General features: G+C 41.7%; 1 protein-coding gene across 1 annotated transcript in view; it reads right to left on the bottom strand.

Annotated features, from left to right (window-relative positions):
* ABCC4 (ATP binding cassette subfamily C member 4) overlaps positions 1–14,850 on the bottom strand; it is a 204,448-nt gene that overhangs the window by 133,644 nt on the left and 55,954 nt on the right. The window contains exons 14-19 of the mRNA XM_054975037.1: positions 12,821–12,917; positions 10,983–11,198; positions 9,658–9,798; positions 7,864–7,901; positions 6,430–6,530; positions 1,139–1,285 (exon numbers count right to left, since the gene is read on the bottom strand). Coding sequence (XP_054831012.1) covers positions 1,139–1,285; positions 6,430–6,530; positions 7,864–7,901; positions 9,658–9,798; positions 10,983–11,198; positions 12,821–12,917 — 740 coding nt within the window. The remainder of the gene's footprint in view (positions 1–1,138; positions 1,286–6,429; positions 6,531–7,863; positions 7,902–9,657; positions 9,799–10,982; positions 11,199–12,820; positions 12,918–14,850) is intronic.

Genomic DNA, 14,850 nt, shown 5'->3' with positions numbered 1-14,850 from the left:
GGCAACACTAAATTTGTTTAATATAAGTTTTATTTGATATGGGATGAATCTGGGCTCCTGAATTCTGGGGCCGTCTCCTAGGTCCAAAGAAAATTTGTCAATACTTGTCTTACATTCAGGACAACCTTCCCTTTAAGTAAATGCAGTATTCAGTTCAGGTTAATTTCACTGGTCATGGCAACAAAACAACAGAGGAACAAATAAAGGAAAGTGGTGAAATTGCAACATTATAAAAGATAATTATCGTTTGGAATAAATAACAACAGATCTATGCACCACAGAAGATCCGCATGTAGATAAAAATCCATTATATTAGTCATCAATGGAAACTGTTGTTGTTTTGCTGGAGTCCAAGCAAAACAATTTTTTTTTTAAAGCTGGATCGCCCTTGGTACGATTTAAAAATAAGAAATCTGTTTTTTGTTATTTTTACTAACATTGCAATCCTATACACAATTTTAAGCATATTGTCTGCAGTGGACTTAGAAGGGTGTAACTGTATGGGACTGCCCTATAGTGTCTGTATTCCAGAGGTAAACTAGAGGGGTGTGGGGTGGCCAGTTTATCCTCCCCCCACCCCCTCCACCCCATTTCAGAGAAGAGGCAATAAAACAAAGAAGAATATTCCTTTCCCCTCCGCAAGCTTTAAACTGAAATGGCTATTTCTGTATTTCCCATCCAATACAACTGAAAGGCTTTTGCTGGAACCTGAGAATAGTATACGTTCCAAAAGTCATCAAGACAGTTTTCAAAACCATGTTAATCTTAATATTAAACAGATAATTTCTTTAAGACTGGAGTGGGCATGCTCATTAAACCGAGAAATGTTTATATTCCTTTTAGCAAATCAGATAATCAAATCATCAGCACCACAGGAAACCTTTCATGCAGTACCAACATGTTGGATTTTCTCTACATATGCTAGTATGATTTCAGGTGAATCAGCAGTGCAAGACGTTTCAGGAATCACAAATCAGCTACATTAAACAGGCTTCACACACAAAAAAATCTTTCACCATCTAAAGGAAGAACCCTTCCTAACAGCAAAGAAGCTGTAAGAAGAAAGTTATTATACTTTTATCATATACTGCAAATGAACCACATTCATGGCTGTTATATATGAACAACTCCAACTTACCAATGGGGTTTCTGTCAAAAAACAGCACAGGCGCTTTCAAAAGGGACTGGAACATTCTGTCGTGCAACGTCTGAGAGGCATTAACCAAAACTTGAAATACGAGCAGACACCTCAATACGCTGAACAATATTGTAGCCACAGTTAAACCTGAGAATAAATAGAATGAAATGTAGTCTACAGACTTAAGCAGGAATTTCAGATGAGTGTCGAATGAGTTCTGGATTCAATCATGTACAAGTTGGGAAACGGAAAGAGGGAGAGACGATGCAACTGGGAACATTCCTCGAGTCCTGATTCAAATATTCCTCTCCAGATTACTACAAGCTCTTGGGGTCTTCGCCAAGCCATTCTCCCATCTAGATTTGTTTTCAGTAACTGACTCAAGATTCTGAGAGCAGGGAGAGCAGAGAGAGAAGTAAAAGGCACTAGAGATCATAGGGCAAATTTGTACCGGTTTCTGGAGGATACCAGAGAATTTCAGAAGAAAATCCATCTGTGTTGGTAGACTATAGCAAAAATTTTGACTGTGTGCATCATAAAAAGGTATGGAGTTTTAAAAAAAATAGGTGTGGCACAACATCTGATTGTGTTGATGCGCGACCTGTACTCTAGATAACAGGCTACTGTCAGGGCAGAATATGGGAAAAGAGAATAGTTTCCAGTTGGCAAAGGTGTTAAAAAAGGGTGTGTAGTATCTATCTTTTCAATCTATATGCAGAACATATCATAAGGAAATTTGGATTAGATTAAGATGCAGGTGGAGTGAAAATTGGTGGAAAGAACATTAACAATTTGAAATGTGCATATGACTAGACATGGGCACAAATCGAAATACGAATCAAATCTCGTGACAAATTGGGTCAATTCGTGTTTCGTGAAACGTGTTTTGTGGGGCCGCAGTTTTCACGAAATTCACGATTTTGGCCTGATTCGTTAGATTCATGAATGATTCGTGATGCCAGACAGGCTGGCGCCGATCCATTGATTCCCTAGGCAACATAGGCCAAGAATATCTGCAGACCTTTCGTTTCCATTGGAAACTCCAATCTTAGCGCACATAACCTTGGTAGGCCACTCTCCTTGCCAACTAGAGAGCTTCCATTCTGCCCTATACAGTGAGGAGCAGGGGGGTTAATCCCCTAGGTAACTGAGGAGATGGGCCTTCTGTAGCCATGGGAACACCAATCTCATCCCTTCAAACCCTAGCCATTTTCACACATCTTATCAGCTCCGAGAACTGGGAAATCATTCCAGGAAGACACTGTCCTTGCGGGAGCTTTGCGCGACGTACTAGAGCCAGTAAGACGTGTGAAAATGGCCCCTGTTATGCAGGTCTGTCTGCCAATCACAGACCTCCTGTTCTGCTCTATGTGAGTGTTTGTTATATAAGGCGTCTCTCTCTGCTTCGTGCTTTTAGTTCCAGTAGACAAAGAAAGAGGGAAGATCTGTTCCTGAGATTTGGAGTGAGAGAGGGTGGAGTTGGGAGTTTTTGGCTGGATTTGCTGCTGCTGCTTCGAAAGAGACTGAAAAGCCTTATTTTCCTCACTTGTCCTTGCTGGGAAAGTCTTTGCGCGACGGTGCCTTTTTACCTCCACCCCACCCCACCCTAGTCTCAGGCCTTTGCCTGGCGCTGGGGCCTAGCTTGACTGAGGCCTCCCTTATTTTTTCTTTGCTTGTCTTTGTTTCTTCTTAATTCTTTCTCTGCTCTTTTGAGGGCTCACACTCTTATTGTTTCCTTTGGTTTTATTTTGTGCACCTCTCCCACCTGGGCAGGTGTCTGTATGGTGCTTTTGGGGCCCTCCCCCCCCTCCACCCAGTCTCAGGGCCACTGCCTGGCTCTGGGTTCTGGTCAACGTTTTGCAATCTTGACCAAACTGGGAGGGTGGGTAGAAGAGAGCCTGCTGAAGTCTCCCTGCGAGTTTGGCATCTCTGGGTATGAAGGGGGCTGTTCAAGTGCTCTGAGTTCTGACAAATCACGAAACTAATGAATCGTTTTGCAAAACGGGACAATTTCATGGAAGTTCGTGTTTCGTGATTTGTTGAATGCACCAAAACGCGAAACTCTCATTTCATTTTTTTCCCCGTTTCGTGCCCATCTCTACATATGACACCATTTTACCGGCAGAAAATAGTAAAGAAAGGACTACTGATTAAAGCAAAAGGAGAAAGTGCCAAAGCTGGATTACAACTGAACTTCATGAAGACAAAATAACTACTGAGGAATTTACACAATTTAAAGGATGACCATGAAGAAATTTAAATTGTTAAAAATTTTCTGTTCCTTGGCTCAATCAAAAATTCAAGAAACCAGAAGGAGATTGAGACTTGAAGGGGCAGGAGTAGCCATCAAGGAACTAGAAAAGATCCTTAAGGACAAGCATGTGTCACTCAGGACCAAGATTAACATAATTCATACTATGGTACTGTCCATTACTTGGCATGGGTGTGAAAGATGGATAGAGAAGAAAGCTGACAGGAAGAAAATTGATTCATTTGAAATGTGCTGGAGGAGAGTTTTGCAGATATCATGGATGGCCAAAAAGACAAATAAGTGGGTTCTAGATCACATCAATCCTGAATTCTCCCTAGAAGCTACAATGACAAAATTGAGGCTATTGTACTTTGTTCCCATTATGAAAAGACAAGACTCACTGGAAAAGACAATAATGCAAGGAAAAGTGGAAGGCAGTAGAAAAAGAGGAAGATCCAAAACAAGATGGCTGGAGTCAATAAGGAAGCCACGGCCTCCAGTTTGCAAGACCTGATAAAGGCTGTCAGTAATAGGAGATTTTGGAGGTCATTAACTCATAGGGTTGGAAGCAACTTGACGGCACCTAACACAGAGAGAGGAAGACACCGAGAGACAGAGACAGAGACAGAATCCTAAGATTCAATATGGCTCCAGAGTGCCACCTAGAGTGTCTGAGTTCCTGAACCTCTGGGGCTTACAGGAGAATAACACTTTCTCCTTCATTCCACACTGGAGCTACCTGGCCAACTTCATCCTTTTTTGACAAAGGGAAACCAGTTTGGGCCAGATTCCATTTTTGTCATAGAAGCTCAGAGCCATTAATATGGCAGAACCATCCTGTAATAATTCTCTGATTGGTGGAAATAATCTCTGACATCAGAGATGGAGCTTTGCTTAGGATTGATCAGATCTACTAATCAATCTCACCAAGGAGGCTGGCTTAGGTCAGACTCCATTGCTCATAAATATCTGGGAGCTCTGGAATTTTTTTTGTCCCCACTTTGGAACAACTGGAGACCCCAAGATCCATGAGGCGGATGTTAAGATAGAAAAATTTTATAAAACATCATTCTAGATCATTAAATATTTGTAACGGAAATATTATTTTATGTGTTATCACCTAAAAATGTTGCTAAATAAGGGAGCTTTTGAGTGTGATCAGAACAAAGGAGGAACCTGTAATTGGTATCTGCGCTAATATAAGCTTAATCATACTGAAAGCTATTGGGAAAAATAAAATATTTGTGCATGAGCGTGTGGAGGAATTGGGCACAGAGCCTGCAATTTCAATCCAAGCTGGATCTTTTAACTAAGGCTAAAGGGACGGAGACCACTGTGGTTGTATTCATATATCCAAGTGAGAGGCGCTTTGAATTTGGCTTCTTCCCAAGTTCACACATCTCTTTCCTCCCCCTCCACCGTCCCTTCTTACGCTGAGGGCAATTAAGGATTCCAGATCCCCTTGGCACACAAATGCAGTGACCACGAGAAGTGGAGCTGGCTTACTCTCCAGGATCTGGGATTCTATTCCTGGATTAAATTGCAATCCAGAATCCCAACTTTCCGGAAGTAAATCTCCAATTTGCCTGGACGCCTGCCTTTGTATGTCTCAGGGAACCGGAGTCTCCTTCAAACCAGAAATCTTTAAACATGGTCCACGTAAGAAGGGAAGAAGAAGACATGTGTCCATGAGCACAGCAACAAGATGCGATCATCCATGTGTTGGCTTAAGTGGACCTTATTGCAACGTCGGAACCCAGGCTATGTTTGCACCAGCCTGTTTTTCGTACATGTCACTTTTCCACTCTGCTCTTCTAATCTACTAGAACAGCTCTCGAGACAAGTGCTAAGCTTTGTATATTGTGCATCTCTCTCAGCTTTCCCTCTTGTAATTGGTTAATTTGCTATAGTACTGGAGAACAAAATATGTCTATCTTGCCTTTTTAAGGTTTGATCTTTTTACATAAACAAAACTGAAACAGAGCATGGCAAAAATGAGGATCAGTTTCTAATCCTTCTGCCCAGCCATAAAACGACTGAAGATTTAGCTGGAACACTCCATTTGGAAAGACAATAGCCACATGTTTACAGCAAATGATTTTCTGAACACTCAGTTTCAGATTTGCCTTCCAAAATCCAGAAAAGAGAAAATTAAAACGTTCGCACTCAACCTCTTCCTTCTACTATAAATTCCATTTTCCTCCCATTACATCCAATTAACTTAGTTAGCTTGAGCCTTGCTAATCTTTAAATGGTGATTCTAAATCACTGTAGGAAAAGAAAACCTTTCAGCCTATCGCTATGTAATACGTTTAAGATCAGGCAGGGGATGGGGGAAGAGGCTCATAATGCAGAAAAGCTCATCACCTTTTCAAGCTGAGGCTTGGGTCTTGCCCAGGTCTCCCTGTCATTTCTCCCACCCACTCCAAACACTTCCAGACCTTTGGGAAGGGGGTGGGAGAAGAAATGTTAACCATCAGTACAGAAGGCTCATTAAACACAGAATATTTCCCGAGGAGTTAGCCGTGTTAGTCTGTAGTTGCAAAATAGTAAAGAGTCCAGTTGCACCTTTAAGACTAACCAACTTTATTGTGGCATAAGCTTTAGAGAACCACAGCTCTCTTTGTCAGATGCATCTGATGAAGAGAGCTGTGCTTCTCTAAAGCTTATACTACAATATGCTCGAAAGCATATTGCTTTTGCTCAAAACCTTATGCTACAATAAAGTTGGTTAGTCTTAAAGGTGCTACTGGGCTTTTTAGAATATTTCCCTTATCTTCTTCAATCTTCCTCAACCATCATTTCCTACCAGCGACAATGCGAATCTGAAATCACCTTTGTCTCTCAATTCAATCTAGAATGCTACTACGTACTCCCCTCTTCACGCCGTTACTCCCACTGCCTTTGCAAAAGTCAGGTTTGCTGCTTGAGAAAGGAGCATGTGTGTGTGTGATGGGGGTGGGGGCAGGAGGAAAGAAAGCAACCAGAGCAATTCAACCATGATGACAATCTAACGGAACAAATGTGAAAATATTTTTACCTGTGTATATTCCCAAATACCAGTTAAGATCAAGGGTTTTTGTCTCATTCAATTTCATCTTGCCCTCGATAGTAACATTCAGCTTTTCTTGTTGATTTGCCCTGTATAGATGAGACAGAGGAGGAAAAAGATCACTTAAAGCTCTGCATAAGAGCAGTTGTGGTAGACTAAGAGGAGTGAGCCGTGTTAGTCTACAGTAGCAAAATAGCAAAGAGTCCAGTAGCACCTTTAAGACTAACCAACTTTACTGTAGCATAAGCTTTCGAGAGCCACAGCTCTCTTTGTCAGATGCATGGAGGGTATGAAGAAACTGACCAGAGGTATACAGGTGGGGAGGGGAGGGGAGAGCAATAGACTGAACCACTTAAACCTGCATCTACTTCTCAACAGCATCTGATCAAAAACTTTTGGGAAAGCCAGAAATAAGTAACACTGACACACACACCCCCTTTAGTTCCCCCCCCCTCTCATGGCATTCACGGGGTAACATCTTAATACAGAAGCTCTAATATAAGCATCATACCTCTAAATCTGCCTGTTCTCTTTTTAAAGCTATTTAAGCCAGTGATCCTCACTGTATCTTGTGGCAATGAGTATTCCAGTCACTTACGCATGGAAAGCCACAGAAAGCCACAAAATGTAAGAATTAAATGAACTGATAAGGGACCCGAGAATTCTGATTGTTTCAGACTAGACAAACTACCATTAACATCACAAATCTTTAGGTTATTTCTAAGACTAAGGAACCAAAAAATGCTCTTTTCATAAACACAACCTTAGACTTGCGAATTTATGGCAACTACCAGACTCTGCCTTAGAAGGCCCTCAAAGCAATGGGAAACTCCAAGACAATGGGAAATTCCATTGTTTTGAGGTGGACAATGTTCATATTTCAATTTAAACTGGAGGAAACGATTTGTACTGACAATTCAGTGCTTTAATTATTATTCCCCACCACATTTATAAGGTGACTGCGAAGATGTAACCTGTATTCAGTCCTGTCATTTTTGTGTCACATGCATAGACTCTCAAGGCTCTTACAGACTCCTGAAAATAGAATGCAGAAACGGGAGTGTTTTCCTTTGCACCGGAGGCTTGTCCGGATGATGCCGCAGATACAATCCAAAAGAGGCCCGCAAACTTCATCCAGATTTCATATTGGGTTCTGACCCCTGTGACATTTTATAATAACGCTGCTTTCGATGGGCAGCTTTTGTGCGTAATGTAAAACAAAACTGTAGTTTTGCATATCAGGAAAATGCTTTTTTCCAGCATGGCGAAATGTCACCTTCGCCGCCTTTAATGGCCATTCAGTCATTTCAAAGGCTCTTTCCTAAACCCGATCTCAACCATGCCAGCTTCCACACTCTATACTTACAAGTCCAGTTTTTCCATTTACAGAATAAAAAGATGGGGGGGGGGGAATTAACCTACCAGTAAGAAAGCCACCAATCCTGAAGCACATAGGCAACCTTGAATAAAGAAATGTAAATAAATCAAAATATATCGGAGAAATTGACTGAAAAAAGCACAAGTAAACTAGATTTTGTCAAGTATCTTTTGTGTTTTCTGGGAAAGTTTTTTTTTTAAAGTCAGTCATCATGGGCCTCGATTCTGCACTGACCTCAAGCATCTAGAGGAGGCTCTCTTACAGTTTCCTGAGAACTGAATGCTACATGTGATCTTGCTTTCATTTCAGCTTCAAAAAAATTCATACGTTTTTGTTTCGTCTGATTTTTGCATTATCTCCATTCCCTAAAGTTATCAACAGGAAACAGTCCCAGTTTTCTTTTTTTTCCCCCTTGTTATTTTCTATCCAGTTCAGATGAAATTTTCAGGGATTGTTGGACACCTCACTGGAGGAATCTGCCCTGCCAAGTTTCAGGAAGACGGGAGAAAGCATCCTGGTTCTCATGAGCAATTAGAAATAAAAACGTGTCCCAGAAATGAAAGATCTCTTTTGTTGATGGATTGAACGCTTCCCACACGTCAGTCTCATATCTCTCCACATCTCCCACCTCTTTCTTCCCCTCCTTCATACCAGCCATGAGAGATCAGTTTTACTTTGATGAATGATTTAAGGCTTCCTGTTTTCCCAAGAACCTCCTTAGGGGTGCAGATGTCTCCTTAACTGCCACAGTAATTGGATAAATAATTTTCTGCACGATATAGCAACCCAATTTGAGGGGACTGACAAATTCATGTTTTAAATTGCTTTTGGAAACCGGGTCCCCTTCTTGTGTTTTGACAAAGAGGACCCCATAGATAAGGAAGACGCAGCCTAAAAGTATCGTGCAAATGTGACTGAATGAAAAGGAAGTGATGTTTGCTCCTGAAATCAAAAGAAATGAAAATAAACCGGATTCATTGGTTTTGATCCATCTCAGGGGGTGTTGGTTCATTTTTCATTCATTTTGAAACTAACACGCACATCCCCAATGCCCAGTTGCTTGCAATAAGTACCAACGTCATGGGATTCACCACCAAGAGAACAACTAGGAAAGCGTCAAAACACAGCTTATTTTAGACACCGGTGGTTAAACATTAGTCGATGCACAGTTCTGTAATATGCGGCTCCTCCTAGAGATGATGTGGAAAGGGGAATCATGCCCATTCAACCTCATACCTGCAGACAAACATCCACTTTTTGCATGCAACACCTGCATAGGGACTGCACCCCCCGGCGTAAAGCGTAGCACCTGTAGCACTGAATGCCACGCTCACTGACCCACAGAAAATCCTGGAAGCCATTGTCCAAACAACCCCTGTACAAACACTGGGGCCAGGCATGTGACAAGTTCGACAGGGAAATGTGCTCCAATCTCCCACCACACACAGGCCCTCCATAGGTCCACTTTTCTCTGAATTGCCCCATCACTAACAATTTGCATGTTCGGGATCCTATTCTATGCTGAAGTCTAAATTTTGAGGTGGGAATGAGGCAGAGAGCTTCTCACGTGGGATCCCGTGAGATATAATCCAACATGGCTTCCATCGAACCATATTTACATGAATAGGGTTGGACTGACTCATAACAGAATTAACAGGACCGAACAAGCCTCCAGTCGGTTTGTCATCTCCACCTTTTAATCCAAAGCGGGAGGAAGAGAATACTAACACATTGGAAAATGGTTATGCAAATAAAAAAATCCAGTAAGATATCAGATGTTGAAACCCTGTAAAAGCACACATCAATAACGCTTTTATTCACGATGCCAAATAACTTACCTGTGCCAAAACACTGAGAAATAAAAGTATTAAAATTAGAAAGTAGCTTGCCCCAGCAGCAAAATACTTCTTATAAACATTAAAGTTGATTTTCCCCTCTGAACGGTTTTCTTCTGGCAATGTGGTTAGCACAGGATCCATCTGCAGTGCAAATAACAGAATAAGAAAATTAGTATTAAAACTGTAATAGAGATGGAGCAAAATCTTAATGTATTTCCATAGTGCATATCTAAAACTAGCATTTCTAAAAAGGCACCTCTACGAGATTTGTAGAGAATGAAATAAAATCCACTAAATTCTTAACAGAGACGTAAATAACTTTGAAATGGGTATCTCAGTTTCCGTTTTTGTGGGAAGTCAGAATTAGCAGGTAACTTCTCCCAAGTCAAGAAGACATCATGCATCCAGGTACATTTATAAAACCAAGTTCTGACATACTGGGGCTGTCAACCAAAACATTTCAGTTGATTAACCATTTTAACAAATTGCATATTACAAAACCTTAATGCAAAACCCTTTTTGAAATACTGTAGAAAGTGTAAGAGCTTACAGTTTAACAAGCAAAAGCTTTTACACACTGTGTGAAGGAAAGACTATCATTAATACTTCCTTTTGGATTCTTTATTAAAGTTCACCTTTTCCTAACTGTTCTAGCAATTACAGATTGCCGCCTCTAGCAATATTTTAACAACATAAAATAGCTTCTAGAAGAATTACTGCACAGTAACACCAATAATGGATGCACTAGTGGAACGTACCCCACAGGAGCCTCAAACATGGACGTCCTCAAATCTATATATCTAACTCGGAACATGGCCACATATCACAGACCAAAAAATCCACACAATGAGGTAATGTACAAAAGGGAGGGTTTTTCTACAGCCTTGGGAGAAACTCCAGGTTTGCAGGAAAATACAAGGAGTTTTTTTAAAAAAACCACAGAAAATGCTGACTGAGATCTCATGAAATTTTATGAGGTCAAAGTCAGCACTGTGGGTCAGCCTCACAGATAAGGTACGGGATCCCGGGCCTAAGCAATCTTGACAGGAGAGAAAGTTGCAGCAGCCAATGAGATAGAAGAGGAAGTGGGAAGGGGAGCAAAGTGGAGAAAAGGCTGGGGAGTGATGAGAAGGAAAACGGGTGGGGGAACGGCAAAAGGCTACAAAGACGGAGAAGGTGGGGGCAAGCGTGTGGAGGAACAACATTGATTATCCATCCCCATTGGTCTCGGGATTCCCAGATTGTCCCTGCTGATTTTTTACTCACTACTCATAGAAAAAAAATACTTAATTTTTTCTTTAAAACTATGTATCTGATGTACTCACAGAGAGCGGTTCTGTAGCGCCTTCTTTCTGTGACTGCACAGACGATTCCATTGACCACATAGATGACTGTGAAAATGTACGGTGCCTGGGTGACTTGTGACTGGGGGTTCCTGGAACAGGTTGCAGTTCATCATCTTCGGGTTTTTTCAGAAGAGAAGCAAAATCTATTCCAGATTTCAGGAAGTCCGAGTAAGTGCCTTGTCCCACCTCCTTGCCCTAGAAGTGAAACAACCTTAATAAAATAGCCATTTCCAGTATGGTACAGAGCAGCAGAAGCAGATCAAATATATTGTGATCACTGGCCTTCTACCTCTAATCTAACGGTACAATTGTGTCAAAACCAAAGAGAAGTTTCTAATGCTACAGGCAACTTGAAGAGTTTGAAAGATACACATTCTTATATTTCACACCAACATGTCCAGAGCACCTCTTTAATATCAGATTTTTAAAGTTATATTCATACAAGAATATAGCAACCTGTTCATAATAAAAGATTAATGGGTTGTTCTCTTTTTGAAAAGGCGTGGGAAGGTATTTCTGAGAACAAGAGGCCTGGATTAAAGCCCTTCTCCTGAGTTAAAGTCACACTGGTACCTTCTCTAGCTTTCAGTCTGAACGGGGTGCACTGTTTCCTCATGAACTTCTATTCACCATATTTGTCTATTAACCTCGCAGAATATTTTACAGTAATTCAAACCAGAACCTTTCATTCAAGGACACTCCAACATCCCTAGTTGCAAATCTCTTAGGATTCATACAGGGTTTCATTTGTAATACATTTCGGACTGAAGTCCATGTAAATTCGACTTTGCTGTTTTCTTTTCACCTTAAAAAAAAAGAACCTCAGTTCCAAGATATAGCATCTCCAAAAATTTTGAAGCCGCTGGGGAAAAAAACCACAGTGTGGTCTAGACCACATTTCAGTTTACTGGCTCTCATTCATCTTATTATCTTCCCCAGGCACCTGTTCAGATCTCTTATAGACCCACCTGATTCAATAGTTAAGGCGAAGTATAACCAGGGATCATCTGTATATTGGTGGCCCCTCATTCTAAATCCCCAGACAATCTTTCCCAGTTGTTTTATGTAGATGTTACACAACATGACGGGCAAGATGAATCCCTGTGGGGGCTTACAGCATAAATGCTGTGGGTCAGGCAGCACTCCACCAGCTCCACATTCTGGAATCAACCAGACAAATAAAGTGGAACCACCAAAGCACTGTGGTTCCGCCCCAGAACTCCAGAGAGCATACAAAATTACTGGTAGATTACTAAATTCAGGCACCAGTCCCCTTATACCTGAGTTGCCAACCTCCAGGTGGAGATCTACCAGAATTACAATTGATCTCTAGATGACAGGACTCAGTTCCACTGGAGAAAAAATGGCTGTTTGGGGGGGTGTACTCTATTGTGTTATATCCTGCTTAAGTCCCTCCCTGCCCTCCCTAAACACCAACCCTTCCCTGGCTCCACCCCTCAAATCTCCAAGAATTTCCCACTCAGAGTTGGCAACCCTACATTATACAGCCTCCCACTTATCCTGGGACTCAATATGAAACATAAGTTACGTAGTTTTATACCAACTTTATACTGTCGTTATGACAGCAGTATTATGTGGTACTGTGTTTATTGAAGAAATGCACTTTAAGGAAGAAATAAAACAAGAATGCACACTAGCAATGATAGATCAGCTGACCCTGTATTTCCAAAGCAGGTGTTTGGGCTGAATAAGCTATTTTCCCTTTATCTTTACAACCCTTCACCATTACAGTTTTGGAACAAACATAACCACTCAAACACTGCCAACTTTACAAAGACAAACTTATCACCACCTACCTCCTTTAAAATGAGGATCTGGCTTGCAGCCTGGAGATATTGTAACTGGTGGGTCACTAAAACAGACAACTTTTTACGCAAGGCCTGACAAATACACCTGCAAAAAAGGAAGAGATAACATGAAACTCCAGCCTTCTAAACAACTGCATATCTTACCTAAAAAATAGAAAGCAAGGGGCTTTAGAATAAAGTACAAAGATCGTTTCAGAATGCTCTTGTCGTTGTGTCAAATATTCAAAATAAAGCTAGAACAAGAGCTGAAACGTAAAACTAAGCCTTCTAAAACTCTGGATTAAAAAAATATTGATTCTATCAGATTTCACACCCCATTCTTTTGCATTGTCCAGAAAAGAACCAAGGGAAAGGAAGACATGCAAAGTCCACCACTCTTCTTCAGCATGGTAAAGAAATTCCTTTTAATAGACAAAAGGGGGGATGGGGGCTTTCATATGAAATCGTGGGTAAAAATTGTTGCTCTCCACAGAAATAGTATGCAATGCTTGGGAGGAGCCAGAAGTTAATCATCGTGCATTTAGGCTTGGTTGTACTACAAAAAGAAAAGAAACTCCCTATTCCCTTAACATTTTGAATAATCAAACAACAACAGTCTAGGCAGAGATCATAAATGTGCTGCAATATGCCCCATGAGATATTATTCATAAAGCACATGACTAGATCGGAGCAATGAAGCCAGGTCACCTTTAGGCAGAAAACAAAATGGTTGCTTCAGTCTTTGTAACACCAACAGAGAAGGAAACCTCCCTGACATGGGGTCAAGAAGTATTGTGAGACAGACTTCTCTTGCTCCTCAACTATATCCCCCAAATTAAGTTTTTCCCCCTCATGGGACTCCAGGGGGAGGGGGGCAATGGGAAGACGGAACACCACAGCTGGGGCTGACTTAGCCGCAGGCCGGAGAGTTCCCAACTAAGGGAAAGAATGTCAATTCGCCAATTACACAGCACAGATAAAAGTAGTCAGTCACAAAGCCACACACTTTGACTATCACACAGATCATTTGCAGGCACAACATGCTACAAACTGTCACAGCATCAGGCTTGTTAACCAGCCACCTGACTAGTTTGCAAAGCTGTTTAGACAGGTACATGTGGACCTGGGATTAAGGACCACAGATGCTTGAACAAGACTACCATGTTACTAATGCAGGGCTTCTCTGCAGCAAATTCTGAGCACCTGCTTACCTACCTGGTACATTTCATTGTGCATTTCCTCTAAGGAGTTCAGAGCAGGGCTTTTTTTCAGGGGGAACGCGGGGGAACGGAGTTCCAGAACCTCTTAAAAATGGTCACATGGCTGGTGGCCCCGCCTCCTGATCTCCAGACAGAGGGGAGTTGAGATTGCTCTCTGCGCCGCTGAGCGGTGCGGAGGGCAATCTAAACTCCCCTCTGTCTGGAGATCCGGGGGCGGGGCCACCAGCCATGTGACCATTTTCTCTGAGGGCAACCGAGTTCCACCACCTCTTTTCCCAGAAAAAAAACCCTGGTTCAGAGTGTTCGCCTTTCCACATTTTATCTTCACAATAACCCTCTGATTTCATGACCAGCCCAAGACCACCAAGCAAGCATCACAGCACTGCAGAGATACAATCCCAGGTCTCCCAAACAGAGCCTGACACTCTAAATACTACACTCACCAGATCACACACACACACTTACATGTGTAATGCATGCACCTAATAGATAAATATGCGTTAGAGATTGAGAACTAGTCCTATGCACATACAGTCGCGCTTCTACACTTTACCTTCTTAACATTACCGAAATGTGTAATACGGAAAACTGTTTTAGATGAACAAACAGCACTTCTTGCATTGCAAAGACAACAGCAAATGCTAGAGTAACCAAGCTTTTCACCATGGAAATCACAAGTCGAGTCCAACATACTTGAAAGGACATATGGATGTCCCGCCCAGCCCAACCTTAGAGTGGTTTTCCTTCAGGTTCCCTAAGCCAGGGAACTGTCAAGTGTGCGATGATGGGAAAGTAGACAACACGGCTGACTCAATACCT

The sequence above is a fragment of the Eublepharis macularius genome, chromosome 3 (genome assembly GCF_028583425.1).
Source record: "Eublepharis macularius isolate TG4126 chromosome 3, MPM_Emac_v1.0, whole genome shotgun sequence".
Lineage (NCBI taxonomy): Eukaryota > Metazoa > Chordata > Lepidosauria > Squamata > Eublepharidae > Eublepharis > Eublepharis macularius.
The sequence above is the reverse complement of the archived record's forward strand: the minus strand, read 5'-3'. Positions and strand labels throughout refer to the sequence as shown.